This window comes from Hippocampus guttulatus, chromosome 7 (assembly GCF_054856545.1).
Source record: "Hippocampus guttulatus isolate MCC_2025c chromosome 7, RoL_Hgut_1.0, whole genome shotgun sequence".
NCBI lineage: Eukaryota > Metazoa > Chordata > Actinopteri > Syngnathiformes > Syngnathidae > Hippocampus > Hippocampus guttulatus.
This window is the reverse complement of record NC_141267.1, coordinates 12,501,743-12,518,342: the sequence shown is the minus strand read 5'-3', so window position 1 is coordinate 12,518,342 and position 16,600 is coordinate 12,501,743. Positions and strand designations below refer to the sequence as shown.

General features: G+C 41.2%; 1 protein-coding gene across 4 annotated transcripts; it reads right to left on the bottom strand.

The window, feature by feature from the left end:
• Positions 1–5,869: 5,869 nt before the first annotated feature.
• mindy4 (MINDY lysine 48 deubiquitinase 4) lies at positions 5,870–16,000 on the bottom strand. Of its 4 annotated transcripts, none has more exons than XM_086116402.1 (19): positions 15,982–16,000; positions 15,670–15,731; positions 14,715–14,834; positions 13,734–13,963; positions 13,391–13,658; positions 13,109–13,308; positions 12,984–13,036; positions 12,117–12,223; positions 11,923–12,039; positions 11,749–11,840; positions 11,483–11,584; positions 11,284–11,347; positions 11,009–11,074; positions 9,634–9,701; positions 9,457–9,520; positions 8,580–8,741; positions 7,991–8,174; positions 7,135–7,207; positions 5,870–6,221 (listed from the first exon to the last, which is right to left on the bottom strand). In XM_086116402.1, the coding sequence occupies exons 2-19, from the start codon at positions 15,727–15,729 to the stop codon at positions 6,173–6,175; spliced, it is 2,079 nt and encodes a 692-aa protein (XP_085972528.1). In that variant the 5' UTR covers positions 15,730–15,731; positions 15,982–16,000; the 3' UTR covers positions 5,870–6,172. The 4 variants fall into 4 exon arrangements, with proteins under 4 accessions (XP_085972528.1, XP_085972527.1, XP_085972526.1 ...); XM_086116401.1 differs by lacking the exon at positions 15,982–16,000 and adding an exon at positions 15,914–15,961; XM_086116400.1 differs by lacking the exon at positions 15,982–16,000 and adding an exon at positions 15,854–15,943.
• Between the last annotated feature and the right edge of the window lie 600 nt (positions 16,001–16,600).

The window sequence follows — 16,600 nt, the reverse complement described above, 5'->3', positions numbered from 1 at the left end:
AAGCAAACTGTACAGAGGAAGAATAGAGCCAAGATTTTAACCCAGAACCTCAGAACGAGGCAGACATGCTCCTCACCAATCCACCATGCTGCCATTTATGACCAGGAATTCGCATTAAAGTGGGACTGCGTTGACTTTATTTTCAGGGTCACCACAACCACTGACTTAGTAGCACCCTATGGAAAGTGATGAGGCCCCGACATCGGTTTTACCAACAAAATTTGGTGCGCTTATCCCAATAGGACATGCAAAAAAACGTTTCATGCGATAAATGGAAGACGAAGTCAGCCATTTAGGGCAAACTCCAGGGCTCATACTCAGACTTGGGAATCCAGCCAAAATGAGCCCCAATTACAAGCAGATCTTGTTGGCCAGTGATTCTCAAAATCATATTTGGACTCCCTCTAGTGGTATCTGAAAGAATCACAGGCAAACTACAGTTCTGTTGTATTTAACGTTTAATTTCAATACATTTGCATTCAACCTTAAACTGGTGTGTTTTTTTAAAAATAATTTCTTAAGGAACAATTTTTATGAAACCTTAATGTGCATGCATGTTAAACAAACTATTTTTTATGAAGGCCTACAGTACATTTTTCTCTCCTTTATTTAAGCAGAGTCTTAATGTTCAAACTGCATAATGTTACTGTAGTTTACAGCAATATTCAATCTCTTTTATGATCATCACTCAGGCCTAACACATCACTGTAGTTGAATGTCGGTCATGATGGTGGAATTTTGAGTTGCATTGTTCAAGACATATGGGTGATACTAATATAACCGTTTTGTTGTTTTTTGGGGGGGGGGGGTGGGGAGGCTGTCCTCGACTGTAAGTGGAACTTAGCAGTTTGCAGTGATCTTTTTTAAGAAATATTATTTTACCACCATTTCCCAATGTTAAGCTCCATCAAAGCTGTTCTCTGACACATGATAATTACAAGGGACCATCGGCAGGCAGCAGCAGTGGCTTCCGCTCCAGCTATAAAAGGATTAGACAGCTAAAAATACAGCTCGCTCCTCATGGGGACACACTCGGGCTCCCTTTCCCCTCTGGGTGGCCGGGGCACGGATGCACGATGGTAATCTGAGGAGGATATCGCTTATCTGGAGACAAACAGCCCAGATTGGGAGAGGAGACAGAAGACGCGCTGGGGACAGCATGTGGGAGGGTTGTAACACAATTACACACAAGCACCAAACCTTCTCTGGTACCGCAGAGAAATACCACCGCAATAAATAGTTCACAGAAACCATTTCCTTCCTGTGAGCCTGCACCGTGTAGCACCAAATCTTCATCCCCCAGCGCACCTCCATCACCAACCGCTGCATTTTTCATTGATTGATTCATTCATTTTGCTCTCTGTATTTCCACCCACATTCCAAAAACATGCATGTTGTTTGATTTGGATTCGTGGGAGCCCTACTGCAAATTTTTTTTCAGTGTTTCCGTTTCAGAAGCTATCCAAATGAGTTTGTTTCAATTTTGCTAGCTTGTGGCTTTGCTTTGGGATTTCGGTTTGACATGTTTACTAAGGGACAGTTGGATGCACCTAATTTTCAAAATAAAACTTCTTTCAGACGCATGACGATGATCGCTAAATTCATTTTTGTTCAGTTTCTCTCTCTGTATGGCCCGGTATCAATTCTTTCACTGACAGGTACTAGTCCAACGCATACCCCGCCTCTTGCGTGTACCTTTTTTTTCGGATTGGTGAGTGTGTGACGATTTCAGTTTGTGAAAGCATCTCCTCACTTGAATTAAGGCTCGCAGTAAAACAGCTTCCAAAGCATACAAATAGTTGTAACTTGGTTAACCTTTTTGGCTCTCACTGAAACACTTCCCACGCCAACGTTTCTGGCGAGATTATGACAAACGTGACCTCAGACCTAAACATGGCTCCTCGTCACATATATATTCCACTCCCTGCAAAGTGCGCCACAAATTCTGAGGCAAAACTAAACACTTTAATCCAATTTAATAGTGCCCAAGGCCTCCTTTGAGCATGTCTCCTTTATTTATAGCAGTCACGTTACAGCTTTGATGGCTGTAAAGTTGTTGTCGCGCCTTCATTGATATACAGCATTTCTCAGCCACTCCAAGCAGAATGCGTCTCACTAGTGGTGTACAATCACTCAATATTACATCAGTTTTAATTAAAAGCAATGACTTTTTTTTTATGAAAATATGCACGTATGTGCCAGCCGCACTGTCTTTGATCCCCTGAGCTGGAGGTGTTGGCACAATGTCTTCTCACCACCCCCTCTGTGTGCCCCATCATGACACATCTGTGCATAGTAAATTGATTCTCTTTTTGGAAACAGACAATTCTTCCCCAAAATGTTGAGAATGACTCGACAGGAGCCCCTTATCATTCATGCACCGTCTAATGAGAGCCAATATAAGAGTTCTCTCAAATATATTGCATTTTTAAAGATAATAATGCTCAGAGTGTTGTTTTTTAATGTGGATGGGGAGAAAAGAGCATTTTAATCCATATTCATCAATGCCCTTCATGTGATTTTGTCTGACCAATAGATTTTAATGAATGCTCTTTAACTGAGGTTCACAGCGGTGTGTATCACATTTGCTGTATTTCGCAGTTTTTATCCACATCTCGGATACATACAGTGGCGTTCCGTCAGGGCCAGCAAGGCCTTCTCTGCTGGCCTAAATATTCTCAGAAAAGTAAATTTATTACATTTTAAATAAATTTAATAAAGTAAATTTATGAAATTTACTTTTCTGAGAATAACATAAATTTAATTTGTTATTTTATTTTCATAAATATGTAAACAAAATTATTCTCTGTATTCTTTACGTCATATTATTTCCACTTAGTCGAGTTATTTTAAATAACATTGAAAGCCACTCCATAAATAACTTATTTATTATGGTAGAGTTTTTAACCAATCATATTTCAGATAGCTTGTGTTGCCAGGTAAATTAAACTTGCTCGGGGGCTTCAGATTAAACAGTGCAGGCCCCTGTGCGCTGTAAATGAACGGGCACAGTCACTTTGCAATAGCAAATCAGATCACGAGTCTGCGTACCAGGGCCAGCGAGAGGGTTTACGTCGACACTGGACGTGCGCGTTCGGTGATTGGATTAGCACCTAGCTAGAGGGAGCTGTTGCTGCATTTTGACCCAAAATGGCCGAAGGAGAAGACGTTGATCTGGTTGCAGGACTACTTTCCACACAATTTTCAAGACGGACCTTCCACTGGATTTATCAATTTAAGTTGTTTTACCAAGGCAGCAAGGAAACATCAGAGCACGGCTGGGCACTTACAAGCCACGGTGCGTTTAAAAACGTTTGGGGACACTCGCGTAGGTTTGCAGCTCAGTGAACAGGCACCACATTGGTGAGTAAATGAATTTTATTTTACATTTCTTCTTGTTATTTTATTTCGTTAGTATTAATGGTCACGAAATAAAATGACAAAGATACAAAAATGTATCAAATAAATCCGTTCACCTGCAATTTATAATGGCGCATTGTAGTCAGCTTCGTGCACTAAAATTCGTTCAATCTCAGCTGCTCAACATTTTCAGTTATTTGCTGTTGTATAGCCTATTCTCAAAATGCAAATGATCTGTTAATTTTATTTTCAAAGAATAGTTTGTTTTGTTGTGTGGTTGGTGTTTTATATGAAACTGCGACATTGCGCAATTTATTGGACAGACTTGTTTATGATCACACAGCGTAATTTGGGTGGCATTTTATTTAGAACTTTTAAATCATCTTTTTATTTTTGACAATATCTGTAAATTTAGTTTCCTGCGCTTAATTGTGAATGCATACTTGATGGCTTTAAATGCTCCTGAAATTAAGTGCTGCCTGACGAGCCTATAGTGTGTTAATGTATGTGACGTCACTGAAGGCCTAAGGTTGAAATGCACGGCCCGCCACTGGATACATATAATGTAGCAGGTCTCCTTTGAATTAAATTGGAGTTGAGCCCTATTTCGGTCTACTGTTGTTAAAGTTTTGTGCTTTTGGAAAAGACAAAATGCAGCCTTGCCTTACATATCCTTACCTTGACATTTGCATCGGGACTCAATCGGGTTCCAGCTACATCTTTCCCAAAAAGGCAACAGAATGTTCAGAATCGTATAGGAGGATTTTATTTTCCAACCTACCGGAATCAAATGTTGCAGCAGTTGAGAGAGACTGTGCCAGTTCGGTAACAGCAAAGTGTAAATTGTCCAGTTGGGTCCATAATCCCAATGGATTCCATTATTTTTCCTTTAGGCAGTGGTTGTCGTTACCCAGGCTATATAGTAACTAATACAAACAACAATGGGGAGAGTAGGCAGCCCCTGCGGAGGGGTTAGTTAATTGGCATGCACGTATGGTCCTTCCTCAAGGCCTAAGAAATGATTTATTGAAGGTCAGTCTAACTTTTCAGCCTTAACGTCTGTGGACCTCTTGATGGGCATCAATTCACTAAATTTCTTCAACACGGGCTCTCACTTTCTCCAAATTGTTATCCTTTTTGCAAAGAAGCTCATGAATCGCATCCAGTCTGCGATTGACTCACTCGTCATCTGAGTCTGAGCGTAGGGGTGACCTGTGACACTGTACGGTACAGTCCACAATTCTCTAGTTTTCTTTGTTTAACTATGAAGTGGATTCAGAGCTGATCATTTGGGCCACTGAACTGCTTCAAACTTTAAAGTTGAAACAAAGGCCGCCGAAATGCTTCAGATTCATTTAAGTGGTGCAGAACCATTTGGGCGGCAAAAAACCTGGAGAACACAGTAAAAGGGTTTCATTTATTTAACCGGACGAAAATATTTGTATTGCGTGCATATACACAGATGAGCAAACCTCTGGTTCCTGGGATCTGGAAGGTACAGTGAGGACGGTGGCGATTCGCAGTTCTGTTACGTAAGCGGACAAGATTGCATATGTGTTAAGAAGTAAAATTAGCGATTCATTCTGTGAGTTGGCCGTCCCTATCCGAAGGATAGCAGAAAAGATTTGTGCGCTATTTCCATCTTTAAGGCAAAGCCTTGCATTCAAAATAAAACCAGAAGAAGATTGCGTCCAGAAATTTCTTCATTATCCTCCATCTTCATTCTGACAACTCCTGCAATTGTCAGCATGATTCCACCTCAAAGGTCATTCATTAAATTGAGATCATGACACCTAACTGACAGCTTTGCCAATTTCGATAGTGTTGCCAGTGTCTTTCGAAATTTGCGATAAAGCAGGAAACTGCCAACTCCAAACAGCAGAACACCCGTTCACAGAATTCCAATTGTGTATGTATTGGGTATGTATACCCGGCTGCATGAGCCAGCTCCCCCTTTCCCGATCTGCTTGTCAAAAAAAAAAAAAAATAATAATGTGGTCGATTGCGTTGAGAGACCAGCTGATCAATTTCATCGTTTGAATTTTCAGAGGACAATGCAGCAGGAAGTTCGGATGATAGTTTGAGACAAAAAGACACCGCGAGACAAAGCCAGCAAGCAGGAAAAATAGAGGAAGTGAGGGAGCCTCGAAGAAAAATATATACAATAGACTGTGCCTGATACTCTGCAGAAAAGTAAATAAACAAAAGGTATTGTGCCCTCTCTGACTGTGTCAGTCAAGAACTGAGCATTCTTAACATTTGTGAAGACAGAATTCTTGATACAGATCTTCACATCACATTACCTCATGCGGGTACCTGCAGGTTGGTGTACATTGCTATGATTTTGAACAACAGTGACTCATGTACTGTGTCATATATTTAGCTATTACTGGGTGTGAATCAATCTCATTCTAGAAATATTTGTCAATTGCAACAGGATATTGTTTTTGTTTATTTTTAAGTTTATTATTTTTGGAGACAGTGCAAGGATGGAAATGCGTAACTTACATTATGTGATGAAATCATTTTATTAAAAATATGCACTCCAGATGAGTGAAGTGAAAATAAAGACAAGTCAGACCATTGTCATACTAGAACAAATAGTTTTTGTTGGGTCTTCAAATCAGCCACGTCATTCAAGGATTTATGAGATGAGTTTTATGTTAATGTAGTGACTCATAACCACAACGTTGAGTGAAGGGCAAAACTACAGGCACCGATGAGTCAAACTTATAAAGCACGCTGAGGAAAAAATAAATGAGCGAACTGATATCTGATCATTATAGAAAAGTCACATGAAATATCCACTCATTCAGAGAATAGGCTCTGTGTCATTCCAACTCACAAATGCATCCTTCCACCTGAAAAACACAAGATTACAGCAAGTTAGATCAAGTTGTGACATCAGACAACGCATTCCGCCAACAGCTTGACTATCTACCGTTTTGCAGGTTGCAATTTTTCCATGAAAACTAAATTGAGGTGAAGAAAATCTGCTTCATTACTGCGGCCGTCTATTTCTTTATCGACATCCGTTCAATCATTAGCTACTTCATTTCAGTGGACTGAACTCACTGAGGGATTGAGGATGTCAGCCAATGGAAGCCACCATTACTGGCTGTGCCACAAAAGATTGGACTGGACAAGCTGATAATTGGGCCGAATTTGAGTACGACTGTAACTTCCAAGCACTGTCAGCAAAGGCCCAATCATCAAATGCCTCGGAAAGATTATTCTCTAGTGTGGGTGGTTTCATATTTAAATTTGCAAATCCGTATTTGTGCTCTTAACACAGAGTACTGCCAATCCACAGACTCCATGACTGAGATGTGAAAAGGAACAACAGTCAGTGAATAAGCTTCTGCTGTTACCTGACGCAAACAACAACTGGTTGTGTTGAGTCTTCATATAATGTGCCTCACAAATCATTTACCACAATAACGATGACAAGGGTACCACATTATGGTGAACACGTGAGCAAAAAGTTAACCTAGCTTCTACAATTCTTTCTTGTATTTTTGGGCAGTGTCGATGCCCTGTGGCACCGTGCTCCATTTCACACGTAAGCCCTGGTGCTACGATAGACATCGTTATGCTAGAGGTGTGCTGTGTTAGTCATCTCAAGTGCACAGCACACATTATCACAGCAGTAAGCACTCATCTGGCAATTTTTTCCCCTTTGTCATTGGTAGGGTCTCACTTTAAAAATAAATAAGTAAATAAAAATTTGAAAAACGATATGTGTGTGTACCTCGCTTTAAAAAGGGCTCTCACCTTGTTCGAATGCAGAGCTCCAGAGGAGGAATTAGATCGGCATCTTGACAACTCAAAGCTGATTTCCCGACAGCTAAAAATAAAAATAATGTATTTAATTATTTTTCTCCTAAAAATTGGAAACAACACAGCATATTATTAACACCAAGAATTGAGGTTGTTTTTCAAGAAAAATGGCTCGAAATATTTTATTAAATGCCCCATTAAGGTGTGCTTGTTTGAGTTTGGAATAGAATTACCAAACTGAAGAGCCCTCGCCTCTCTCATGACCTCACAAATGGACAACAATTCCCTCCCATGGACACATGCCTAAATCTCCCAAGAGGAAAAGATCTTTTAGTTTCAATATCCATCCACCCACTTTCTAATCTGCTTATCCTCACGAGGGTCATGACCGTGCTGGAGCCTATTTTAGCTGTCTTCAGCAGTAGGCGGGGTACTGGTTGAACTGTTTGCCAGCCAATCGCAGGGCACACGTAGACAAACAATCATTCACGCTCACAATCACACACCAGGGACAATTTAGAGTGATCAATGAACCTACCATGCATGCTTTTGGGATATGGGAGGAAAACGGAAAACCCACGCAGAAAGCTTGGGGCCCGGAATCGAACCCGTGACCTTTTCACTGTGACGCGGGAATGCTAACCAGTCTCTCTAGCTATACATATCTATAGATATCTATTGCGGCACAGTGGTCGGCTGGTCAGAGCGTCAGCCTCACAGTACAGAGGTGCAGGGTTCGATTACGGCTCCAGCCTTCCTTTTTTTTCCCTTTTCCAGAGCCCATTAAATCTGAGTGAACCTATATCTATAGATAGATATACATAAAAGAAAATAAAAGCTATGTACTCACAACAGACAGTGAGGCGGATCTCTTCCTGTTGATTGGCCAAGCCGTCGTAATAGTAGAGGTCAAACTCTTCACCCTTGTCCTGATTTGTTAACAGCTCCTCCTGCAGGCCAAACAGCACACTGAAGTGGCTTTCACTGCACACAACCCAAATTGGAAGAAGGGGGTTCTTGAGATAGTCTCCAACCTGAAAGAAATGAAAGAAAATAGACAGACACACAGACCAAGAAGAGATAAAGAGGCGCATTTCAAAAGTGTTTGACAAGCGCTGCCCTTAGGAAGCCTTTTATGTGAACATTACAGCAATCACAGACTTGATTACAGTAATTTAATTATCTTAAGTTATCTCAAACTACATTCTGGCTTCATTCAGTGCTTGATTGCGGTGAGCCAAGGATGACAGGCACATTTTTCTTTGGAGACGATTGTGATAGGGAAAATGCTCTGAAGTTCATAAGTGAATCTGAAAAAAGCCAAAGCGGGGAGATTTATGCTATTCAAATGTCAAGGGAACATGTCTCCGTATAATGCTTGTATATTATAGTGTTTGTACATGATTGTGACAGGTGGTAGTTGAGGGCATGTGGCTCACCTTGAAGATGTTATAATGTTCAAACAGTGACAGAAGGCCAATATTACAGGGAGCTTTGATTCCCTTGAGCAGCGTAGAGTTGCCGTTGCCAGAGTCCAGCTCCACATCACCGTCAAAGACGTTGGAAACCGCTCGTCCCACAAGCAGCAGGTTCACAAGCTCCTGGCCAACATAAACACCAAAAGGTAAACAGACAAACTCGACATACTGTATAAGAAGACGTCCCTCACGGGTCAAATACAGTTTGGAAATAATTATTTGATCCCATGGTGAATTTGGGAGTTAATTGACCTAAAAAGACACAAATTTTAATAGCCGTTTATCTATTATGACAATAGAGAGAATAACAGTCATCATTAAAATGTATAAAACGGTGTTCACATGTACCGGCCCGCCTTAAGTTTGTCAGTGAACCGTGAAGCAGGTCATAGAAGCCTTGGGAGAAAGTATTGTGGTCAGATGAAACCAAAGTTGTGATTTGGCATCAAGCCGACCCATCATGTTTGAAGGTTAAGGATGAACAAAATCAGAGATGACCCAAAGAACACCCTCTCCAAGTCAAGCAGGGAGGTGGAAACACATTTTTTGGGTCTTGTTTCTGGAAAGGTCGCTGGGCGACTTTTACAAATTGACATGCCCATGTACGGAAAGACATGTCCAATAAAATCTTGGACTACTCATTTCAGTCAGGCAACTTTCCTAAACCCCTGAAAGTAGCCGCTGTAATGGCATTATCAAGTATTGGCCCGAGGTCTTGGCGCGCACTCAAATGTGAGTACTGTACTCAAACTGTATTTGCTTTTAACAAAGGTGTATTGGTGGAGCCCTAATTTAGAATTATATATAAATTTGGTAAACCATTGACTAGTTTTCATACCTGAGTGCAGTAGCCATGAGCTCCAATGAGTGCTGTGGTGGCCACATCCATATCTTCTTTCAATCTGACAAAAAAAGATATGTATTATTGACTTTATTATATTATTTCATTATAAAACGTTTGGGGTGTTTTTTTTAATGTGTCTTTTATACTCGATCTATGTCGACCTTTCCATACTTATCAATAGATCGAGACAGGACGGCAGATATGGTCAGGAGTAGACATCCCAGCTCCCCTGTCTCAAACTGTATGAATGATACAGAGCAACGATAAATTAATATACAGTATTTGAAAGGGACGCATTATGGACAATTTACCTTTTAATGACAACCAAGTGAATTCTCTGCGACTTGCCTATTTCTGAAAACGTGGGTAATTTGGCTCCTCTATCTGCCATTGTCGAGCGACAGCCGCATGTGCTTTATTTCAATCAAATATTGCTCAAAGACCAATCAAAAACCTTTCTTACATGACATAACCTCCACTCCAATTGAACACTTTTTGGAGCAGCTGTTTGTAATTGCTGACATTTTAACATCCACCTGCATGTTTTTCGAACAGTATTGCCACACATTTCACTGAAATGAAGTCTGCAACGTGGGGAATGTCCATACTTTCATAAAACTGTGGCAGGAAAACAGCAGCCATGCATTATTTGCTGTAAGTCTGTTTCAGTTTACTTCTGTTATCACCATCACATGCACAGAAGGTCCCGTCGAAAGTTGATGCTACTGGCAGGATACAGCAGATCGCCAAAGGAACCCGCGGGCTCGTGTGTGTTTGGGAGGGAGGAGGGCTGTGTGGGCTCCTGCCTCGTGGCTTCTTGACGCCAAGTGCGGCTGGATCCCACCAGAGGCAGAGTTGGGACTTGAGAAACTTGGTGCTTGGGGGACAGGCCACCTTCATCGCTGCCAGTGCAGACTTGTTTTGCAGTCTGCATTGATTTCATCATATGTGTTGACCTTAAAGTATCTCCATACAGCGGACGTGGCTTCTTCTCCAACTGCCCAGAAGGTACTATACTGACAAGTATATGTCAGGCTGGTACAGTAGTATTGCTGTTGTAATTTCAGCAGATTCTTTTTTTAAATTTTATTTTCTTTTTTTACGAGTATGAGGACAAGCACAGACGGGCAGTATTGGCACCAGGTCAACAAAGTCACAAAGTTGGCAATACTGAGAAACTGCTCGCTTCATCCAATGCCCTATTTCTGTCCCCGTTGTCATGGTAATGAAAGTTGTACTTGGCATTCCCCATGAAAACTGTCCCCCAAAACTGCGTGATTAGAACCAGAGTGTGACAAGTGGATATTAAGTTTGCTATAAATCTTTATACCTTTTGACAGAATAATGTCAGAGACCACCCACTTTAAAGTCATTCACTCCCAAAGACGTTTTTAAACGTCTTTTCAGACTTGGTCCAGAATTGGCTGGTACTGAATGAATTTTAATAAGAAACCTGGGTTTTAAATTCTGGGAATAAAAATGCATGTATTTGCTTTAATTCAAGAAGTGAACTCAATTAAGGGAGACAACACATGAAATCTCTCACCTGCTCAATGTTTTGCTCCAGTAGCAATTGTAGGTCTTCAATACTGTCCACTGTAAAACAGCTTATCTAAAAATGCATAGAAAGTAAGAAAGAATGAAAGAAGGAAAGAGCTTTTAGACACTTCCATGATAGTCATTCTTTTTGTTACAAACTGACCCTGGCCCCTGTCAGAGAAGGGGAAAGTGATTTGGCCCTCAAAGGAAAAAGTCTGGGAACCCCTGCTGTAAAGCTTCCACTGTATGGAGGTCATAAGATGGCCCCAAACATGTTTATACCTTTTCAAGCACTCCTTCAGATTTGTAGTGTCCACTCGGGGTGAAAAGCATTCTTCCCGAATTTCTGTTTTAGGACAAAACAGGGTGTAAAGTTAATTCACAGGTTAAGATGGTGGTCCACCATTAGGACCACTCTACAGTCTGCATTCGAACTACTGTAAAGTAGGTACATAAAGACATTTCAAAAGTAGGCTCTTACATTGCTACCGTAGCTTGTTTTTCCTCGCTGGCCCTCCACAGGACTTCTGCCACAGCTAGGACCAGACATTTTCTTCTGGTTGCGTTTGTTGGCCTTAAACGCCTGAGAACAAGGTGGCGCATGAGTGAAAAACAAGCTTTTCTGACTCAACGCAATGTTGATACCCAAGTGGCTCCAAAGCGGAGCAGCACCGAAAGACCTGATTTAAGTGTAATCTGATTCAAAATATTGACTAATGCAACATCAGGAAGGGAAGTACAACATACTGAAGTCTTGTATTACTACTGTCCATATTTTCAAAGAGAAGCTTCTTTAAAACGAAAGCTTGGATAGAAGCCAGAACCCCACAAGGACCGCCCTAGAAAATAAACAGACAACTTCTTAAGAACACAGCACAGAACGAGTACATTTTGTGACAATTCGAAAGAAATCATGGCCACCTTTTTCTGCACCATTCCATATCTCAGGTCATGCGTTTCAGAGAAGGTGAAACCCTGATTTCTCCACTCGACGGTGAAACATTTGAGACTTGAGCCGAGGAGAACTGACTTCAATTCCTGGGTAGAGCAAAAGCAATAACTAAATAATATAGCTTCCACCTTTTTCTGAAAATCCCCTGGTGTAAATGAACAACCGAGGCGGTGTGCTGGTCCATTGGGCGGACTGTGTGGCTGCTCGCTGCAGTTGCAGTGTTTTCGATGGACATTTTGGAGAATTCTGGCAGCTCATCATCAATGTCATCTGAACATAAAAGAAATAAATGCGTCATCAGCTGTGGTGGATCAAAAAGTGTTTTAAAAAGATGTATCCATCCAGCCAGGCAATTTCTACAGCACTTGATCTCATTTAGGCTGTGGGTGGGCTGGAGCCTATCCCAGCTAACTTTGGGTGTCAACCAATCACAGGACAGATATATATACCATCAAGCATTCACACTCACGAATCTGTGGACAAGTTAGAGTCTTCATAAACTTCATGTGCATTTTTTTTCAAATGTGGGAGGAAGATGAAGTACGGCAGTGCCATGAGAAACGAGTGACTTACGAATCTTTCAAAATATGATATGTCGCTTAGATGATTTTTTTTTTTTCTGCTTTGACTTGTGAGCAAAAAATTCAGATATGGGCGCTGTACCTCCTATGGTGGCGGGAAACTCAACTGTCATGGCTCATCAATTTTTTTGGTTGGAAAAAAAAAAAGGATTGTTGGGATTTGTTTTTTTTTTGGGAGAGGTTGGAACGGATTAAAGGTATTTCCGTTCATTTCGTCAGGGAAAGATGATTTAAGGTACAAGTCTTTTGAGTTACAAGCATAAGCACAAAAATGAAACTCAAGGCACCACAGTACTGGAGAAAAACCACAAAAGCTTGAGTATATCAAATAAATTCCACACATAAGGCCATAGCCAAGATTTGAACCCAGAACTTCTCATCTGTGAGGCAGATGTGCTAACCATTACTCCAATGCGCTGCCCCAGAAAAACATTTAGACAAAAACTTACCTAAAACCAACACAGACAAATCTCTCTCATTTGGCTGCGTCTTGGACTTAACTCTGGGAGAGAGGACACAGAATTGTGAGCACAAAAAGACTTTGACAACATGTAACTTAAAAGAAGAGCTTTACATTTTTCTGTCATTTCTGCTTTGTCCTTCCCTCTCCAAGCTCTTCACTTTTTCTGTCGCATCACTTGGGCTTTCTTCAAAGACTTTTTGCTCTAAACTGCTCTCTGACAGTCCATCCCCAGACTTCCTGTGCTCATCTTGTTTCCTGAGCAGCAGTTGAGGCTTGACCACTTTTCGACTCTGCCTTTGTTTGGTTGACTCCTGAATCACAACAGTAACAGACGATCATGATCAAGGTGTCTCTGTTAAAAAAGCAGACCACGGTTGAAGAAGTGAACGCTACCTGCAGTGTGCTGGCTATCGGTCCAGCCATCATACCGCGTCTAACCCGATTGGGTCGGCTCCTTTGAATGACTTCATTGACTGGAGGCTTTTTTTCAGGTTCACTCATAGTAAGGCGATTGTGATCATGCCTAGACGCCATCCTAGACTGGCTGTTTTCATCTGGTGGGGCATTTAACCATGACACAGTTTCACTGTGCTTCATGAATCTCTCTCCATCAAGTGACAATAACACCCTTGCATTGGGGGATGCTCCCTTGTCCTGTGGCCTGTGAGTGAAATTCCATTTAATTTTCGGTCAAACAAAACACGAGAACTTAATCGAAAAGTTGCTTAATGACTACCTTAATTTGATGTGGTCACCAGAAACAAAGGACACTGTGCTCTGTTCTGAGTTAATTTCGTTCATTGGCGACGGCGTTCCCGCAGGAGAAAGACTAACTGAGCTGATAATTGAAGCCGACTGCAGGGAATCACTTTCCTCACCTTCACAGGCCATCACGCCATCTTTGTGACCTTCAATGTGATGCTTGACAATGATCTCCAGTAAAGTCCTCAGAGGTGAACTCTGAACCTGTAGTAAAACAAATGTCATTCGATGATTAAAAATGGTACAATAACACAAATAAACTATTATGTAATCGCAGAAAGAGAAGCAATTAGGGGCATCACATAAGTACATTTCTGTAGACCTCGTGCCAAAAAAAATTGAAAGTCAACGGGCAGCCGTTACTTCAAATGTGAATTCATTAAATTTTCCATTACTTAGTCATTTGTGAAATGAGAATCAATCCATTCTAAGCCTATCACAGTTAACATGGGGCAAAAAGAAGACGAAATGCTGGATCGGTTGCTCTCACTGAATGGGAACTGAACTCATGCCGCCTGCACGAAAGTGTCACGTGAACCTCTACGCCATCAATGATTTTTAATCCAGCTCCAGCTCACCTTGTGAGGAGAAGTGCCATAGAAAATAGGTGGATGGAAGCTTTCTGTGCCAAAATGAAAATCAATGTGAACTACCTCATTTTAATGTAATTGCAATTCATTTAATTTTACCGTACACAGTGATGAGGGTTTTTTCCCATCGTGTTTCATGACAACAATATATCAAACGGATGCAAACAATGGCCCATTTCAATAATTAAATTATTATTATTGATTCCATCTAACATCTGATTCAAACCCCAAAAAGAAATTAATATTACACTTTGCAAAAACTTTGGTAAATATATTCATGAATGGGAAGTTTACAATCTGTAGCATGTGTTACCTGTGCGTGAATGTGCCATATGTGCTGTGAGGCAAATGTTGAAGGCGTTTACCTTATTTGCTCTGTACAAATCCTCAATGTGCAAAACTTGTCTCAAATGGGATCTGTTGTTGATGCTGGATTGCGTGCGTGGATGCTCTTCATCCATGCAGGCGATCGTCCTCTTGAGTCCCTGCACGTTGGTTATACAGTATATGGATATCATTAGAGTTGAAAATCTGCATATTGAATGCTATTACAGTATTATTAATGTAGCCTGTGATGTTGTGTGCCTTTTGACAGTCGTTTGTCAACTTTAAATTTCTGGAAATTTAGTTTGACATTAGTAGCATGCAAGTGTAGGCATAATTTTTTTTTTTAAACTACGAAGCCTTGGATTAATGCGATGGAGCTCTGGGTATGCGATCAAAGCATTCAGTACTCTGCTCTTGAGTGACAGCTGCCAACTGCGGATGTACTCTTACAATACAATTCAAGCACTCGAATGGCTTGAGGGTAAAATATGCTTTGTGAGAAACATCTTGGAGCTTTTACAACTCAGATTTGCTGAGAGTTGTTCCTCAATTCCTAAGGGCATTTGCAATATACTGTATCAACTTTGTGTCTAACTATTTATGCCCAGATGCCATATCGGGTAAGAAAATGTGTGAGTTCATTGAGAGCAGCTCACCATGATTTCAGGATAGTGTAATTACCATTGGGGACATCAATGTTTGTTGGTGTTGCATGTTATTTTTTGTCATTTTCGCTCAAAATGTGTGCCTTGGCTCAAAGGTTGGGAAACACGGGTTATAGTAGTGAACAGATCAACGTGAAACGAAAGTCTGACATCATGGCCATTACCTTTGAGTAAATCAATTCATTTTAATTGGCAGTGCTGATATCAGTGCATTCTCCCACGGGATAAGCGAACGCTGACTGCTTAGCATGGCTAACGTTCGTGGCTACAGGAGATGTAGAAATGTCTTTATTTTATTTACTTAATCTCCCGGAGGCATCAAACGTACCTTTCTGCTCAGATATTCCCGCACGAGGGACGCGGACACCTCCTCCACACAAATGACCATCGCTGTGGGGAAAAATGAGCCAGTTTTGCTACGATACAGCACACGGGAAGCGGCCGAGTCGCTTGGCGTTCAGTGCACAGGACTGTGATATGCTCAACGCACATGCAGAATTTATTTAACGTACTGTGTTTTACAAAAACAGAAAAAAACATCTCCGATAAAACTCCGTAGAAGACAGGCATACATTTCGACGAGACGTCCAGTGGGCGGGGTTTTGTCATGACGCATAACGTATTGCGTCACAGTACGTACGCGTTCTTGTCTGCTCCTAACCGTCCCCATGTCGTCTTTTTATGCTCCGGAAAAGTAGAAATGTTTCAGGCTATGTTAATACGCATAATAATTACACTGCTATGTATTCAAGAGAACCAAATGTTGCTTATAAGCAAGCGCGTTCAGCTCCGTCCTTCTAAAGCGCGCCCTCGTACGTTACCATGGCGATGACACAAATATGGCAGCGGCCATATCTCGTAAATGAAAATGAATATGTACTTCATTCATACACTATGACCTTCCTGAATGGAGTTTGCATGTTTTCCCCATGCTTGCATGGATTTTCTCTCTACCCTGACTTCCTCTCGCATTCCCCAAAACAAACATGCTTAGGTTAATACTCAAAATTGCCCATCGATGTGAATGTGAGCATGAATGGTTGTTTATTTGTCTATACAGTACAGCATATGCTTTCTTGGTAACTAGACTCATGCAGGGTTGACCACACCTCTTTCCAAATTCGGCTGGGATAGGCTCATGTTACTCGCATTAATGATAGGAAAGATTGATTGGATAGACTTGCATTCGGTCTTCTTATTTTCACAACATTAAATGTGTGAAATACTGTAGACCACTGTACATGCGGCATTGTGGGCAG